Source organism: Talpa occidentalis, unplaced genomic scaffold, assembly GCF_014898055.3.
Source record: "Talpa occidentalis isolate TD23 unplaced genomic scaffold, MPIMG_talOcc4v2.1 talOcc4.10, whole genome shotgun sequence".
In the NCBI taxonomy this organism is placed as follows: domain Eukaryota; kingdom Metazoa; phylum Chordata; class Mammalia; order Eulipotyphla; family Talpidae; genus Talpa; species Talpa occidentalis.
In genome coordinates this window covers 91,819,557-91,837,450 of record NW_023600993.1, presented here as the reverse complement: position 1 = coordinate 91,837,450, position 17,894 = coordinate 91,819,557, and the positions used below count along the sequence as shown (strand labels likewise).

The 17,894-nt window shown below is 43.0% G+C and overlaps 1 protein-coding gene across 1 annotated transcript in view; it reads right to left on the bottom strand.

Moving 5' to 3' along the window:
* Positions 1-17,894, bottom strand: part of DHX35 (DEAH-box helicase 35) — a 65,979-nt gene that overhangs the window by 8,849 nt on the left and 39,236 nt on the right. The window contains exons 13-21 of the mRNA XM_037498780.2: positions 16,824-16,948; positions 13,440-13,494; positions 10,119-10,214; positions 8,329-8,423; positions 6,722-6,799; positions 5,151-5,280; positions 4,369-4,450; positions 3,609-3,680; positions 3,142-3,253 (exon numbers count right to left, since the gene is read on the bottom strand). Coding sequence (XP_037354677.1) covers positions 3,142-3,253; positions 3,609-3,680; positions 4,369-4,450; positions 5,151-5,280; positions 6,722-6,799; positions 8,329-8,423; positions 10,119-10,214; positions 13,440-13,494; positions 16,824-16,948 — 845 coding nt within the window. The remainder of the gene's footprint in view (positions 1-3,141; positions 3,254-3,608; positions 3,681-4,368; positions 4,451-5,150; positions 5,281-6,721; positions 6,800-8,328; positions 8,424-10,118; positions 10,215-13,439; positions 13,495-16,823; positions 16,949-17,894) is intronic.

Here is a 17,894-nt window from a genome sequence, read left to right as displayed (position 1 = left end):
AAAAAGTTAAGGACAGGAAGGCCAGCTTCTAAACAGGTGCTCCTGCGCTTCCCCCTCCAACCACTGGTCTTGGTGACTTTCTCCTGTGTTTTCTCCTCCCTGCACTTCACCTGATGTGACCCTACAGCTAATGTCAGGCACCCACAGCCTTGGCTTGGGAAGGGGAGATGATGTCATCATGCCTGTGGGACCATTTTTGGGGCTCAGCTCTGGGAAGAATGTTGAGTGTAAACACAGCAGATTGTAGACCATGTCAGGCCTCTTCACAGGGGGAGAGGACACTGAAAAACAGAGGTAATGGAAAGTCACCCGGGTTGAGGAGCACAGAGGACAGGCCTTCTGGCCTTCACAGAGGGTCCCCTGAACAGCTTCATCAGGGGGTTCAGGACCCTCACCTACACAATGAGGTTGCTGCACTATTTGACTTCTAAAGGTGCCTCCAAAATACTCTGATCCCAGGCAGTGATCAAAGTGGACCTGAGGAGCCAACAAAAGCAGGCCTCTGGAGAGGAGACAAAAGGAAATTTGGGGTTGTCATTTTCTCCCAACTTTTGGGGCTATTTACCCTTCAACTGTGTGCTTGACCTAAAGAAGCTAAAATATTGGAGAAGAGCTGTAAATGTTATGAGAATTTCAAAAAGATAATTCCCTTAATGTTGCTGGAGAGGGATAAATGAGAAGATACTTCCACTTATAGGGTCACAGACACAAATGCTTCCAGGAGCTGAGCAGGTAAGGCGGTGGCCCAGTGCCAGCAGACTCAACAGTTCTTTCACGGGTAATCTGAAATCCATATTTAATGTGAGACCTCACAATTTTTAAATGCCGTGATTAATACAAGTTTTGGTTTGAAAATCCTGGACTCTGGTTCTAGCCCTGCTGAAAGAACAGCATTTGGACTTTCCCTTCTGTGGGACTTATGGTAAAAAGGGACAAGATAGCCAAAGCAAGTGTTTGGGGGCATTGAGTAACGGACAGCAAAAGGCTGTGTCCTTGAGGAAAAGGACATGGTCAAGAGGAGCCTGCACTCACCTGGGTCTCTGGCAGCTGCCCAAACCTGAGCATCAGGAAGTAAATCCTAAATAGAGAACAGTGTGTCTGGGCAGAGGAGACAGAGATCAGGTGCAGGGCTGCTGAGACTGGAATTTGCAGGTCAGGGCATCAGGAGAAGTTCCAGAACCCACACAGGGCTACTCCCAAGTCTCTGGGCGGGCACCAACCGGCTCCTGTGCAAGCCTGCACTCACCAAGGCTGGCAGCGCAGTTACTGGGGAGTCCTAAGCTGATGCAGACATTCTGGAGTGTGAGCAATGCTGGCATTCTCACGAGCCAGGGTGCAAAGACCTCACAGAGCACAATAGACGTTCAGTCAAGACAGCAAAAGGCCAGGCCTGAGGGTCAGGGCTAATCTAGACCTGGCCTATTAAAGACTAACTCAAACAGTGAAATTAAGTATTAACCGTTCACCAATTCAAGGCATAACAGTCTAGCAAAAAAAATCCCAATTCTTCATAGCACAGCATCAATAATGCCTAGCATACGATAAAGAATTAGTAAACAATAGAAGCAGAAAAATGCAACCTGTAACGAAGAGGAAAGACAATCTAAAGAGAGAAAATAGACCAGAAATGACAGAAGCCCTTTAAAAGAGCTATCACAAAGTTCAAAGATTTAAAGAAAATACTTTTTTCTTGTTTCCTAATCGCTTTAAATGACAATCATTTCAAGCAAACATAGTAACAATGTGTGTAGAAATAAAATACATATAAAAATAAAATGTAGAATTATGTAGAAATAAAATATGTAACGTGAAGAAATAAAACACATAACCAAATACTCAAATAAAGCATATGAGAATATGTAGAAATAACATACTAACACAAACATATGTAGAAATAAAATATATGACAACACTAACATAAAGAATGGGTTGGGGAAATGAAATCTACTGGCTTAAGTCTCTTACGTTATCAATTAGATAGTGTAATATAATTGAAGGTCAATTGTGATGAATTAAGGATGTGTATATAATTCCTAGAGCAACCACAAGAAGTATAAAAAGCCACTGGAAGACACAATATGGAATACTAAAAAATATTTGATTAATTCAAAGGCAGACAATAAAAAAAGGAACAAAGACTAAGGCTCTGGGCACTGGGAAATAGAAGATAACACACTTAAACCTGACCACACAGCATCACATCAGATGTAACAGGCCCAAACACTCCAGTTAAAACAGTACAGAGCAGAGAGAGCAAGACCACGGGCTGTGGTAGGCCAGGAAGTTCATGGACGCTGTTTACCTGTATCATGACAGACTGCCATACAGAGCCATCCCTCCATTAAAAATTTTGTTGGGGATGGGCCTCCCTGGTGGCACAGCGGGTTAAGACGCAGCCTATGAAGCTGTCCACAGCCAGTGCAGCAGGAGTTCGATCCCTGGCCAGGGAGCTACCCACATGGAGCAGCAGACCTCTCCTGACTCGCCCACTGCTCCCCTCAGCAGTGTATTTCACTCAGTCTGCCTGTTCTGTTCCCCCACATCTCTGGCCTGTACCCCAATTCTTGTTTAAAAAAAAAAAAAAGAGAGGTGGAAGAAGTGAAGGGAAATATAGCACGAAAAAAAAAAATAAGCTTGTTGGGGGAGACAATGAATGGCCCATTTTTCCTGACAGCGAAGAACGCAAATCTCTGACCGTCTCGTCCTGTGCATGGCAAAGCGGGCACACAGCTTCACCTCCACAACCTGGGGTTGCCGGGTTAACCTTATCTAAGGCAACCTGTGTTTACGGTGTGTGCAGGGCAACCTCGGCAGAGGACGGGCGCCACTCCCGGGGAAGGTGGCCCGAGAGTGATGGTTTAGAAGATGGTTTGGAAGAGGAGGACACATAAGCAGGAGCTGGAGACACACTCTCATTTTTGGCTTGAGTCACAGAAGCTTATTTTTAAATGTGCTTCATTATGAGCAAATGATACAGTGTTTGTACCCAGATTGTTTTGGGGATAGGTGATTGGCCTCACCATGAGCTACTGTGGATGAGAACACAAATTTAGGGCATTCAATTGGAGAATAAATGTGTATTTAAATTATGAAGAGATAGGCAGGTAAGAGGCGGTTAGGATAGATTCTGTTCATTCTTACCGTTCCTTGTTGATAAAAGTGTGGAGCCAGCTCCAACAGCCAAGCAGATTCAACAGCAGTCACGTCTCTCATGTAATACTTGGAGGTCTGTATGACCTCATTGTAGATAACCCTGAAACCAGACGGAAGCATTAGTAGGTATCTTGCGATGAGAGTCAAGAAGCCACAATTAGAAATGAGCTTTTCCCCTTCACCTTCCACAGGGCTGGGTTCTGGCTACAGGGGTGATCCTAAACAAATGCATTTATGTGGCTCAGTTAGTCTGGAGTGAAATGAATGTTCACTGAGGGAATAAGGGAGTAGAGGAATATCACCGCTTTCTTAAGGAGATCTGTGGCAGGGCAAGAACCCTGGAGATGACTCAGGGTAACGCAGTCAGCAAAGGCACACTGGGGCCCAGAGGCAATCCAGGCCTGGCCTGGCCTGCAAGGCAGCTCCCAGACTAAGCAGGAGCAAGTGGGACATACCAGCGAGGCGGCTTCTCCGCATAGAGGACAGACGCAGGGTGGATATGTAGCTCATGATCATCACGGATAGTCCTTGAAAAACACAAGAATTTTGTCTGAAGAACATTTTAAATACTTACAGCAAGACCTTGCCACAGATGTGTTTAATAGCATCAAAAATGCACGCAGATGGTACTTCACGCAAACGAGATTATTGTCACCCTCTCCCCCTGGGCCAGTAGCCCCCTCCCCTGCTACCACCCCAGATATCAAGAATAAATCATGCAAAAAAGGGAAGAGAAGGTGGATGTTCAGAAAATAATTTAGAAAAATACTACTCTGCGCAGGCCTATGTTTCTTTGCTGTACATTCTCTTTCAAACACTATCCTTGGGGACAGAAATAAGATAGACAGCAAATGTGGCCACAATGTATCAGGACAGGAGGTAGCCTGTCCTGCAGGGCTCCAGAAACATAACAACTACTCAATGGCAGAAGTAACCTCACCAGAAAAGATCATCTTTGGCGGCTCCCTCTATCATTCTGCTATTAGAACAGAACTGTCATCCTTCTACAACATACGCAAAGGGTGAAGACGGGAGAACTAGGTCCACAAAGTGAATATACTTGGCTGAAAGCTATGAAGCTAACCTCCACTCACTTTTGGAAGGAAGCATGATATTTATTTAATTTCTCTACTGCCCCTGCACATCAGCTCTGTGAAGGCTGGGACATTTTTAGGATATCTGCTTTAACAAATGTCTTTACAAAGGATCAAATACCTGTAAGCGCCAGTAGAATGAAACCTCGCTGCATTGGCAAAGAACCCCGCAACGATGCACCTCAGAACTGGGTCCGGGTCACCTACACAGGGCAGCAAACAGTGCTGGATGAGATCCCTGCCTGTCTGTGCCGGGATACACAGGGCCCAGTGCCAAACCCACTGCCGGCTGCTTCAAGCCACCTTACAACCACCTCCTGCCCCAACCCCCTCTGCTTCCAGAGCTGGAGGCCTGCCCCAGGCCATCTATGGAGGTCACCACCTTCCCTCCATGGCTGCTCAGGGGAACCTGCTGGACTGTTCCTCTCACTGTTTGCTACTATAGTCATCCACCTAACAGTTATTTTTCTTGCAAAGACTTGATGGGAAAACTAATTATCTAATGTGCAATGAAGTGGACGCTAACCATTCTTAAGTGTTGTCAGGGGGCATCAATTTTTTTTTTTTAGTAAGAATCACCTTCAGAGATAAAAGTGAACCTCCTTGGAAGAAACGCCCCACTTTTATTTATTTTTTTTTAAATAATAAATTTTATTTTTATATTCCCCCATACAACTGCACATGCCCCATTCTGACCCCAATCCCTCCCCTCCCGGCCCCCACCCCCCAAAAAGTGTCTCTGGTTCATAGTTTTGGCTTTTCATGAACACAGGCAGTTCCGACCAGAGCTTGGGGTGGGTACAGAGCACACAGGCCTGCCTCACACCAGGCGGCAGGAGAAGGCGAAGAACACAAGTGAGTGGAGCGAGGCAAGCGCATCCCCGCGGGGCACCGTGTTCTTACCTTCACTAGATTTCTTGGGCACTTGAAACTTGACAAGCAGCTTTTTCAATTGTTCTCTCACAGTCGCAGCTCGGACAAGACCCTTGTAATTCAGGAAGTGCTCCTGACACCACTGAGAGTTCTTGTTGTGCTACAGAACAGCCCAGACAAAGGGAGAGGAAGGGAAACAGAAATGCTCTTGACTGAGGCTGTCTGTGAAGACAGCTGCTTTCTCATCCCTGTGCGCCTACCTGGGACCAGCTCTTCAGAGGGTGACCAGTCCTGCATCGGGTGGACCACCTGACAGTTCTTCAATCTCACCCTCACCACAGAGGGGAAATGACACTTCACAACAAGCAGAATCGTTTGCGATCTTAAATGCCCCTGAGTGGCTAGTTATTAGAAAGAACCACTTCCCTACGGGTCTTTGTAAATGAATTTGCCTTCTTTGACAGGCTTGAGTTTATCACTTTTTTACTTTTTTACTATAGCAATACGACTTGCCAAGTCAAAAATGATTTTTAAATTACTATTGCAAATTTTCTGTCCCCAAAGTATGATTCCTATCAACAATGTTTAATTTTGTTCTGCACTCTTAAATGTGATCATTTTGTCTAAAGTTATTGCTGTGGGAATGTAGCTCTGAAATTATACTCTAAGTCAGGGACAAAGTGTTTTCAATAAGAAAATGTAAATCACACAGGAATCTCTGAGAAGGCAACCTTAAACGACTGTGCTTCCATGGGCGCGGAGGCTGCAGGTCGGAGAAGGTGCCCTGTGCTCATAAAAATGAAATTTAACTGATTTAATCGATGATCAATAACCTCAGGAAGAGGGAAATTTTTTCTGAAAACTGTTTATCAAAGGAATTATCTCCCATTCAAATGTCTAGCAAAACAAACACTAGTTCTCCTCTTCTAAGCGAAGTATTTAATAAATGAAAACAAGATGCCAAACATCTGAAATATCTATTTTCCCTTCTTTCCTCCTCTTTACATGACAGGGGTCTGTTCCCATCATCCTTACAGATCTCATTTTTCAGCAATTTTTAATGAGAGTACTAAGTGGTTACTATTAGACCTTAGGCTGACAGACTACTAAGAACAACAAAAATTCCTATTACCTAAGGCTGGATATGGACAGATGTGAATGTCCACTAAATGTCTCCTCAAGCTCAACTGGCAGATGGAGGAGAGGTGGGGACGTGCAGCATCAGGCTCATCGAGATGGCTTTGAAGATTCAACTTCAGACTATAAGTTACTCCTTACTTGGCTAGAAATAGACAGAACTTCCTACTCAGGTATTAGACAGTGTTGTCCAACAACACTGGGTGGTTAAGCGCGCCAGCTGGGGAAGGCTGATGAAGCCCACAGATAGTGGCCACACCTCTAGGCAGGGAAAAGCAAGAAATAATTCCGTGTTCAGGCAAAACCACCACAAACACAGGCAGGGGGCCTAGAACTAGCAACAAACACAAGAATAAAGAGGCATCTTGGTCATTCCTCTGTAAACTGAATTTCTAGAAGCCTCATCCCAAAACACCTTCCCTGGGGAGTACATGTTGGGGACTTCTAGCGCTGTCTGTGCTTACTTTGATAAATGCTTCATACACGTTCAGCATGGTGAGATGGTCACCCTCCTCCACAGCAAATTTTCGGTGCATTCGAATCTAGAGGGAACAAAGCCACATTTAGAAGGCCCTTTTCATGACCCTTTGGTATTGGGAGGTGACACCACACACACATGAATAGCTCCTGGCTCAGAGTGGAAAGGACCAGGTTGGCACCAGCTCTAACTCTGCTATTTCCTGCAAGACCTGGGATTGGTTACTTAACCTACCTCAGCCTCAACTTCCTTATCTGTCAAATGAAGAAATTAGACCTATCACCACTACTGTGGGAGTAGGATAATTCCCTATAAAGTACCTGGCACAGGTATTAGATAAACATCAGTGTTCTTCCTCTCTCCTCCTCTACCCAGTCACTATCATCTCAGAACTCCCAGCCCTGACCTGGAGATAAGCCCCAGAGGCAGGGGCTAAGTGTCTGGCACGTGGTAGACACTTAGTCCTGGGACACCATGAGCTGCACAATCCTTTCAGATGCCGCCCCTGAATTCTGTTTTCAGTAAGACCCTGGGCAATGCCATATGCTCCCCTGCGTTCAAGGGGCAGCACATACAATATACACACAAGTGTGCAAACATGATGATCAGCATCAGGACTTTCTCCTTGAATCAAATACCTCATAAATCACCAACCTACCTTCCCTGCATTCACTCAGTAACAGATATTGACTGACCACCTACCATGGCCAGGCACCATGAGAAGCATTTGGGATACAACAGTGAATAAAACCGTGGTAGGAGAAACACACCAACAAAATAAATAAGCAAAATAGACAGCAACTAGGTGGTAAGAAGTTCTACAGACAAAGACAAAACCAGGGGTGGGTATGCTGTAATTTTAGACAGTGGTCAGAACTTCAGTTTCCTCATCTTAAAAATGAGCTTGCCTGTCTTGAGGAAAGACAGTTAAGAAGGTTAAAACAGAAAACAGAGGCATGGAGGCAGGCAAGTCTGTCCCCCGACCGCACACCCTCTTCTGACCCTACCCACAGGAAGGGACCCTCAGCTCATCTGTGACCTGTCTCAATCACACGCCTCGCCTCCATGGAGCTCTTCAACATCATAACTTTTCCCTTGGTCTCTCCAATGTTCCACCTTCCGGTCGTCGCTGACACCCGAGCCTTGCGTACAGCCTGTCCCTGAGTTGGCTTGACCCTGACCACCACCAGAACCACAGCACCCGGGCACCGGACTCCTGATGTCACTAACGTGCCCACCAGATCACAACCAGAGCAGCCAATTTCCTCACAGGAAACTGCAGCAGGATAATGGTAAAGTCGGGGCTATGGACAGTGAAGGCAACCACTGATTCTGACTGCGACCATGAGTGAGCTGGCTAACCTTCCTGCGCCTGCATCTCTGAATGTGCGTACACAGCCCCATCTACCCAGGATGCTGTGAAAACAAAGTGAAACGTCCATTAAGCGTGAGGTGCAGCAGCAGCCCCAGACAGCACTCAGTGTGCGCTGATACCACTTCACAGCTGTCATCAGCAGGTCCTGGGGAGCTTTAACAAGGAAAACCCAAAGTTGGAGACTAGTATGAAGAGCTTGAGGGAAAGGCGGGACTTACTGCCTGGGACTTCTGATTTGAGGGGACCACAAAGATATTCTGGATCTGCATCATGGCAGCAATGCTTAGAATTTCCTGCGAACAGCCAAAATTTCCTATGAAGCAAAAAAGCACACTTGATTACAAACTTAAATATGTCAATGAGACAAATGATGTCAGCGAGAACTGAGAGACACCGTCCGATATTTTCCTTGCACCATACTAAGATCATATTTATATACAGCCTGATTTTTAAAGTTCGTAAGCACTTCACCCTGTCAAATGCTACATCCTATACGTGGCCCAGATGAAAGGAGGCCCTGAGGCTGGAGCTGCTGTCACCCTCTGCACCATACACACCACAGGACTCTGGCTGGGAGTCAGGGTGGGGCCAGGGTGGCCCGTCACTAAGGCAGGTCAGCTCCAGGCCTGCTCCTTTCTCTTACATGGATACTTAGAATTCTGGAATAAAGTCTGAGAGGGAAAGAAGGGCAAGAAACACGTGGGTTGTGACCTTTGGCTACTTCTCTGCCCTTGGACCATTCACATAGGGAGTGTACCTCTCAGAAGGGTTCAACTCACCTGTCAAGTGCGAGGCATAACTAGACCAGGGAAGCACCCTGTGTGGCTGCTGCTGGTCCTGAGGGCAGAGTCTGCCATGATCAGCCCTGGGCATCAGACCGAGAGAGCCCATTTGAGTTCCTCACGACTTCCAGACTCGTGAATGTCTGTTCCCCCACCCCAAACTTGGAATCCAGCTTCTCAATGTAAGATGCTAAGATCATTTTCTTGGTTGTTCCAAAATACATTATAGCCATCACCATATTAGTCTGAAATACAGCTTTGCAGACTGGCAATTAATGCGAAAGTTAAAAAAGCAAGGAAAATATTTTGGGGGTGCAGGACACACACAAACTACACTCTATGTGATTTTGATTTCTAAGAGCTCCAGGGTGTACACTTTTATCTCTTGACTCATACCCGCACAAAACTTGGAAGGTAGTGGAAAAGTTGGAACCCTTGTACATTAGTGTAGCCACTGTGAAAAATGGTATGGTGATTTCTCAGAAACTTACATAGAATTAGCACAAGATCCAGTAATTCTACTCTAAGTACATACCCCAAAAAAGTGAAAGCAGGGACTCACATACTTGTATGCCAAGGTTCATAATAGCACTAGTCACAATAGCCAAAATGTGGGGGCTCTATAAGTGTCCACCAACAGATGAACAATATGCACACACAATGGAATATTATTCAGCCTTAAAAAGGAAGAATATTTTGACACATGCTACAACATTATACCAAGTGAAATCAGACAAAAAAAGACAAATATTATGATTCTACTTATATGAGATCCTTAGAACAGTCAAATTCAGAGAGACAGAAAGTAGAATGGTGACTGCAGGGGCTGGAGGAGGAGAAAATTAGTATTTCATGGGGATAGGGTTTTAGTGTGAAAAGATGAAATTCGTGTTCTAGAGGGGGATGGTGGTGATGGTTGAAGAACAATGTGAATGCACTTAATGCCACAAAACTGTACACTTAAAAATTGTTACAAGGGTCAATTTTAACTTCCCTGATTAAAAAAAAGTGTCAGGACTAGGCCCGAGGGAAACAAACAGGTATGAGCTGAGTTAGCGATGACGGGCACTGAACCAAAGTAAGAAACATGCCCCAAACCAGGCAGCTAGAGCAGCAGATCTCACTACTCCAACTACACCGTGCCCTCTCCCCCAGGGGGAACAGAACTTGGGGAGATAAGTTCTCTGACAAAATCAAATCAATGAAAACCATAGGTCTTCACCCACCTGATTCGAGCAGCATTTTTGCAAACATGGGGTTCAAAGGGAACTCGGCTATCCTTGTGCCCAGTGGCTCAGTCAGGCGACAGTCTTTGTCCAGACCTGCAAAGAGAGCAACAAGAATCAGGAGGCGTGCACTGCTGCATTAGAAGATGCACAATTGTTGAGCGAATCAACAATGACGGAGCTTAAAGAAAGGTATCCAAAAGATGAATCGTGCACGACCAAACTCAATCTGGCACCAGAGAGCCATTACATGACAAAGGATCTCCTCTGAGCACTAAAATACTGATATTTCTAATGGCTTCCTTTCAAGGATTTACTTACACAGAAATGGTCCTGCAGCCTCCAGTGGCTCCCACTCTCTCTTCCCTCACAATAGCCCCCTGGTCTCACAATTCACTGGGGCCCAGCAACCAACTACATCTTTTCCTTGGGGTCCCAGCAGCTTTTGACTCTGCAGACACACAGCTGTTGGAGAAACTCCTCCCCAGCTTCTGTGACCCCCACTCTCCTAGTTTTCTGCCATCTCTGCTGCTGCTCCCCCTGTCACCTCTGGATCTCTCCCAAGTCCAGTCTCTTAGATGCCACACCTGTCCAGGATAGCATTCTGTGCCCTCTGTTCTCATACCATGCAAGTGATAACAAGGCCAGTGACTATGAAGCTAAACACTTGCCCAGATCACTCTTTGGTGCCAACACCATAGCTGTTTATCCAGCTGCCTCCTGGGCAGTTTACTGGATGGGGTGGGGCAGTCTCCTCCAGTTCCCCACAATGCCTCTTTACCACTGGCCAATATCCAGGTATTGGATTCCAAGGTGTAGACTATTATTTTACTATTACTCAAACTATTCCCAGGACGTAGTATTAAAACAAACACTGCACAGCTCAAAGACAGAAAGGTAATTTCTCTTTTGTTTCCACATAATCATCTCTTTAAAGGTGATAATTTAGCTTCTAACCAAATTAAGTTGGGTGTTTTTCTCTACTTTTCCCAGCTTATTTAGAGTAGTGAAGAAATAGAAAATATTTTAATGTCATTCTGACTAGGGGAAATCACTCCAAATAAAAACAACGCCTACACAGTCAATAATCTCTCATTCTTGTTACAGATGACACCAGAAAACCTTTCAAGTCCCTATTACATGCCTGAGAGGAGGGGGTAGAAACCTATTCTAGCACATAATTACTTTGGACTGACTTCGTGGAGACCCACCTAAAGGCCTTTTAAATCACTGAAGATCTTTTAAACCAGTTAACTGGTTATTCCTTTACAGAGAAGTACCATAAATATAATGAATGTAGATGGACTCCTACCTCATTGCATACAAAAAAGGAACTCAAAATGATCACAGCCCTACTAAATATAAGATCTATAAAAAAAACTCTTTAAAGATAACCTAGCAGAAAAAAAAAAAAAAAAATAACCTAGCAGAAAATCTTCAGGCCTGTGGGTCTGGCGATGGTTTATTAGATACTACACCACAAGCAACAGAAGAAAAAAATAAGTGAGTTGAGCATCATAAAAATCTAAAACTTTTGCACTGTAAATGATGCCATCAAGAAAGTGAAAAGCCAATGGCAGAATGGGAGAAACATTTATAAATCATCCCAGGTCAGATAAGAAACTTGTATCCAGAATAAAGAACTCTTCCAACTCAAAAATAAAAAGATAACACCCTGGGTAAAAATGGGGAAAGGATTTGAAAAGACATTTCTCCAAACAAGACACGCAAGTGGACATAAGCATATGGAAAAATGCCCAATACCATTTATTATAAGAGAACTGCAAATCAAAGATACTGCTGCATACCTACAAGGATGGTTAGAATATAAAAAAGGCAAACAATAACAAGTATGGAGAACTTGGAACCCACACACTATACTGGTGAGAATGTCTACCAAAAACTTGGACATGGACATTTATAGCAGCATTATTTATATTAATAATATAAATATAATAAAATAAAATAAATTTATTATATAAATATAATATAATATAATATAATATAATATAATATAATATAATATAATAAAGCCCAAGAGGCGGGAACACGCCAAGGGTCCATCAACTGATGAATGGAGAGAATAAGATGGTATAGCCACACAATGGGATACTAAAGAAATGTGCTAGCACAGGCATGTGCTATCACACCAATGAATCTTGAAAACACCAAGCTGAATGAAAGAAGCCAGTCACCAAAGGCCATGTATTACGGGTCCATTTATATGAAATGTTCAGAATGGGCACATGCAGAGATTAGAAAGTAGACAAGAGTTGGGAGTTGGGAGGAGGAGGAGAGAGGAAATGGGGAGAGGGTGGTAATGGGGCTCTCTTTATTGGGTGATGAAAATGTTCTAAATTTGTGATGATGGATGCATAACCCTGTGAATTAACTAAAAACCACTCAATTGCACCTTTCAGATAAGTGAACTGTACAAAAACAAACAAACAAAAAAATCTGAAGGGACAAAACCACCACTGACACTTATTAGCAAGCTGGTATTCTATGATATTCACTTGGGGCAATCTTCACAGAAAAGACATGTACTTCCTGAATAAGTGAATCCAGGCTGTAATTTTCTAAATACCATATTTCTAAACAAGAGAAGAGAGATTCTTCTATAACAAAGTGTTTCCTCTGGTAAACTACCCAATTCTCCACAGGAAACTCCAGGAATGTAATGAAGAGGAGTCAGGGAGAGAACAGAGCCACAAATTTCAGGATGGGGTGGGAGACAGAGAAAAAGGTCTGGAGGGATAACATCAGAAACACTGATAGGAATCTTCTAAATGTCTCTTGGGAATGTGGCTCTGGTGATGATTACAAATAGTTTTTGAGGTACTGACAAGCTATTATATACTCACTGGGGTAATTGGACTCCTGTACTATTAATCTAATTATGGTCCCACCTTATTTAGACAAAGTTTAAATGTTGTTAAGAGGATTACATATGGGGCCTCCCTTGTGGCACAGGTGGTTGAGAGCTGTGAAGCTGTCCGCAGCCTCTGCAGTGCCGGTTCACTCCCCACCAGCCTCGGAGACACCCACATGGTGGGACAGACCTCTCCAGCTGCTCCCATCAGCAATGTATTTCAGTCAATCTGCCTGTTCTGTTCCCCGCTCTATCTCTGGTGAATCCTCTCACCCTCCCGCACATCTGATCTGTACCCTGGTTCTTGTATAAATAAATAAATCTTTTTAAAAAAAAAGAGGATTACATATGGGGAGAAGAAATCCCATTCCTGGAAAACCCTTAAGTGGAAGACCCCTCTCTAATGCCAGTAAACAGATTAGAGAACATGGCACCAGACATGGGCATACCTCCCAGGGCGTAGAGCAACTCCAACGCTTGAACCATCGACTGTGCTGGAGGGGGCTGGAAAAAAGAGAAAATCCTCAATTTATTTATTCTGGTAACACACACAAAAATGTGACAGTTTCCTGTTCAAATCCACTCGTCCCTCCAACATGCCCAAACTTCCCAACGTCCATGCTCCACTCACGTGAGTGCCCCTCCACTGGGCCTCTCTCGTCGGCGTCCTCAGGGCTACTTGGTCTTTTATCTCAGCTAATCAAACATTTCCCTTTGAAGTCCCTCCTCAGACTCCCCTATATCTGAAGTTATGCTCCTTACCTTAAACTACTATACACATTGAATTTGGATTTCTAAAAGTAACAGAGAATTCCAGATATCTGAAATTAAGCAAAATTGACACTGTTGCTAGTGTCTGATTCTCTGGACCCTACCTCCTTCTTTCCTTCTGCAAATCTTTACTGAGCATCTACTAAGCACCAAGCCTTATTACCATGTTCTTCTAAATGATTTCATTTAAGATTACAGTACTTTGCAGCGTCCTAAGTGCATTCATGTAACAAATGTGTTTTAAGTACCACAACTGCTTTAGCCCAATTTCACAGATGAGGAAAGTGAGCAACATTAAGGTACAGACATTTGAACAAGGCCATTCAAACAGGTGGTTGGTGGCAAAGGCAGAAACCAAACTCGGTTTTCATTTTTTCTACTCTACCCAACCCACTGACTGCCGAGGACCAAAACGGCACTTTTCAAAGCTGTGAGGACTGCATGCACATACTTATGAACAAGACCTGATTCACTGCATACAGCATATCCAGCAAACCACTGCTGACTAAATCACGTCACTGATTCACCAGCCTTTCCTCAGAGCTTATGACATCCCCTTTACAAAGAGGCAAAACACACAGCACCTAAATGGAGGAACTTACCCTCCCAAGTATATTTCCCACCAAGGTTACATGAGATAATAGGAAAAGCAAAACAATGAATTAAGTATTGAATAATTGCACAACAAAATTAATTAGGTCCTCTGATTCCTTTCAATCTTTGATACAACTTCGAGTGAATCACCAAGCCCTAAAAAATTTTGTTCTCAGTATTAAAAAAAACTCTACTCACACCCCCACACCTAAACACACACTTACTAGCACTTCCCTATGGCAGAATTCAGAGTTATGTGCAACACTGTTTAACAAGTTGGAAGGGCAATATATGTACAATTTAGTTTTTCTATACATTTTATGGTTTTTCTCACTGTGTGGTTTTCTGTTTTCATTGTTTCTTGCACCCACAGAAAGGTCACAGTGATCACTTAACTTGGAACAGCAACAGAACATTCCAGTACGGTGAGACTTTATAAAGTAAGCAAGTTCCTTACTATTTAGAAATTAAGTTATTTTCAGTTCTTTCTTACTATAAACAATACTGCCAAATACACAGAATTATATGTGCCCTATGATTTCTTTTTTTTTTTTTTTTTACTGTTTGTCATTTATTTATTTTTTTTTTTTTACCCTCTTGAGAGTACCTTTATTCAATTAAAAATTTTTAACAAGAAACTGGCAGTGAATGATTCAATCAGTGTGCCCTATGATTTCAACTGAAAAAAAAAACCACAATTTCGGGAGAAAATAATCAGAAGGAACTATATGAGGACAAATTTATGTATATTTTCCTAGTTTTTCAGTGGTCCAAAAGTTTACAACGGTCATCATTTATATCTTTAATGTAATATAAAATAAACAACAAACATTCTCACAAATGTAATTTTTTCTTCCCTTGAATTAATTTTCAGGAAAAATTTCCCTGAGAAGGAATACCAGGCATTTCTATATCTAATAAAATAATGTCAGAAAACCTTCCATTAGGACTTAGAAACAGAGTATAAAACCACTTTCTCAAATTGCGTCAGCTTTAGATTTTATCATTTTTCTTTGTCTGATCATTTAGTGGAAAGAGGAACTTTCCAGCTATTCCAGTTTGTGCTCCTCTTTCTTACAGAGAAAATAAAACATGTGCCAATGTTAGCTTACTATCTGTGTGCTTCCCTCCGCTGTAGCTTTTTCTTTAATGGGTATTTGATTTGATTTAATGGGTATTTATTTTGATACTCGAAAATGTTTTCGCAGTTTCTCTGATGATGATGCGTCATTTCTACCACTATATGTTTTCTTTTGATCTTGCACGTGGAGCTTTGCACAGGCTTTAATTTGCATATACTCTTTGTCCTTCTTTATAACTTCTTGTACTATGTACCAATAACCAAAGGGTCCATTTTCTCCATACTTACAATAACCACGATTGCTTTCTTTGAGAGGGAGCCTGATATTTTTCTATTCCTTCGTTTGCTAAGTTTATCACGATACATGCTAAAGGACTTTACAATCCAAGAATAAAGATTTGCCATACCATATGCCAAAAACAGTAGGGGTAGCACAGAGAGGTAAAATCCAAGTCTTCAGATCAGAAAAATCCAAGAAGAAAATATGAGTGAACACTTACTGACTGACCTGGATATAGGATAGTGCTTCAGAAGCACAAGAATAACAGAAGAAATCACAGTGGCAAAGAACAGAAAGATTCTTCTGTGAAAATGTTTACATGGATAAATTTTACCGTGGAAATGTACACATGACTGCACATTAAAAATAAATAGTAAAGTTCAACAGTTGAAGAACTCTGGAAAATCACTAATCAATACCAATTCTAACAGATAAATGGCTTAACAACTCAGAAGAAACAAAATATTTTTCTTCCCTCCACCCCCACCAATCAAATTAGCCAAACTCTGAAAGAAAATAACCTGGCCTGACAGGGCACAATGGTACTCACACACTGTTATAAAGCTACAAAGCAATTTGGTCATGATCAAGGGCTAGGACCAACAAAACGACAATGGCCCTTCGACCCAATAATTCCACTCCTGGAAATCTGCCTTAGGAAACCATCAGAAATGCAATCAGACATAAAGACCTTCCTGCGGTTCTACCAACACCCTCTCAGCTCCCCCAGTTACGGCACCTGCATCCAGGCCTACACACAGGCTTGCTGCCCTGATCTCTCCAACCACAACCTGATGAACCCCTACTAGGGTTTCAGGTCTCTTTGGAGACATGACTAACTGAGCCAGAGGCCTTTACTTCATCTCCCGGAGCACTGGGCACACAGAATGTGATCACCCACTCACTTGTGACTATCCCCAGCAGATGAGAGTAAGAATTGTGTCTGCTCATCTGCTCTACTCATCTACACCCCACACAGAGCCCTGGCACACAACACGTGAGCTAAGTGGAACAAACAGAAAGGTGCCAAGCCCTCTAGCCAAGTCCTGACACTTCCCTGCGAGCGCTCCAGCCACCCTAGGGTCCCAGAGAGAAGGCAGGACTTACCGACATGAAGTGAAATCTGAGGACATTGTCAATTCCTAGTGCTTTCAGCTGCAGGATGACAGGTGCCAAATTACTACGTTGCATCTCAGGAACCGTGGATTGAGGCAGCTTGTCAAAGGCTTCCTCTGAGGATAGGAAATCAGAACTGTTTGGGATCAAATGTCACAATCAAATGCAATCTTTACGCCAAAGGGACAGCCTTCCTTCTCTAACAAGAGGCTCGAGGATCTAGGACCAGATGCAACTGATACAAAATAAAGTTGTTTCATATAAAGACCATTCCACTTAAGAAATATTTCAGTAATTTATATTGGGTTGTCGGAAAAGTCATGATGCATTTTTGCAACAAAAAACAGAAAAAATACATTGACTTTTCCAACAACCCAATCTTTACACACAATTTATCTTTATAAAAAGTTTGTACTCTTACTTTAGAATGCTTTTCCCAGTGTGCTTTTTGTCAACAAAACATTAAATGAAAGCCAATAAGTATTTGCTGAATCACACCTCCACTTGGGATAGTGTGAGTCAAGAAGGCAAGAATTATGCATATAAGCAAAGAATAATTTCAAAGTAAATCATCGGAATGATTGTCAGAACATAACAAATGACCAAATCCTACAAAAAACAGTGTCCAAATTTAACTGCTAAAAGCAATCGGCCAGGCATACACGTCACACCCAGAATCTGAAGCTGTTGCAAACAGATGAATGAAAGCCTACAGGGCCCATTGGGAACACAAGGTGACCCTGACCTCCAAGAGGAAGCAGCACAAGGCACAAGGGTGCAAAGGGGTGGGGTGGCAGAGAAGAGACTTTGGGTGTCTTTTCGTAAAACCTAGACAAAAGGGGTGGGGGGGAAGGAAGAAAGGATGAAATAATTTTTGCGTATATTCAGGAAGCTTATGGATTACATAGACAACACTCCACCCACAAAAATCCTCCCACATCAGTCGACATTTTAACTGTACACACCCTCCTTGACACAAGGGTGACCCAACTTCCCCTGAGATAATAAAGCTTTAGTTAACCAGAGAAAAAGCAAAAAACAGAAACAAGAAACAAAAGATGT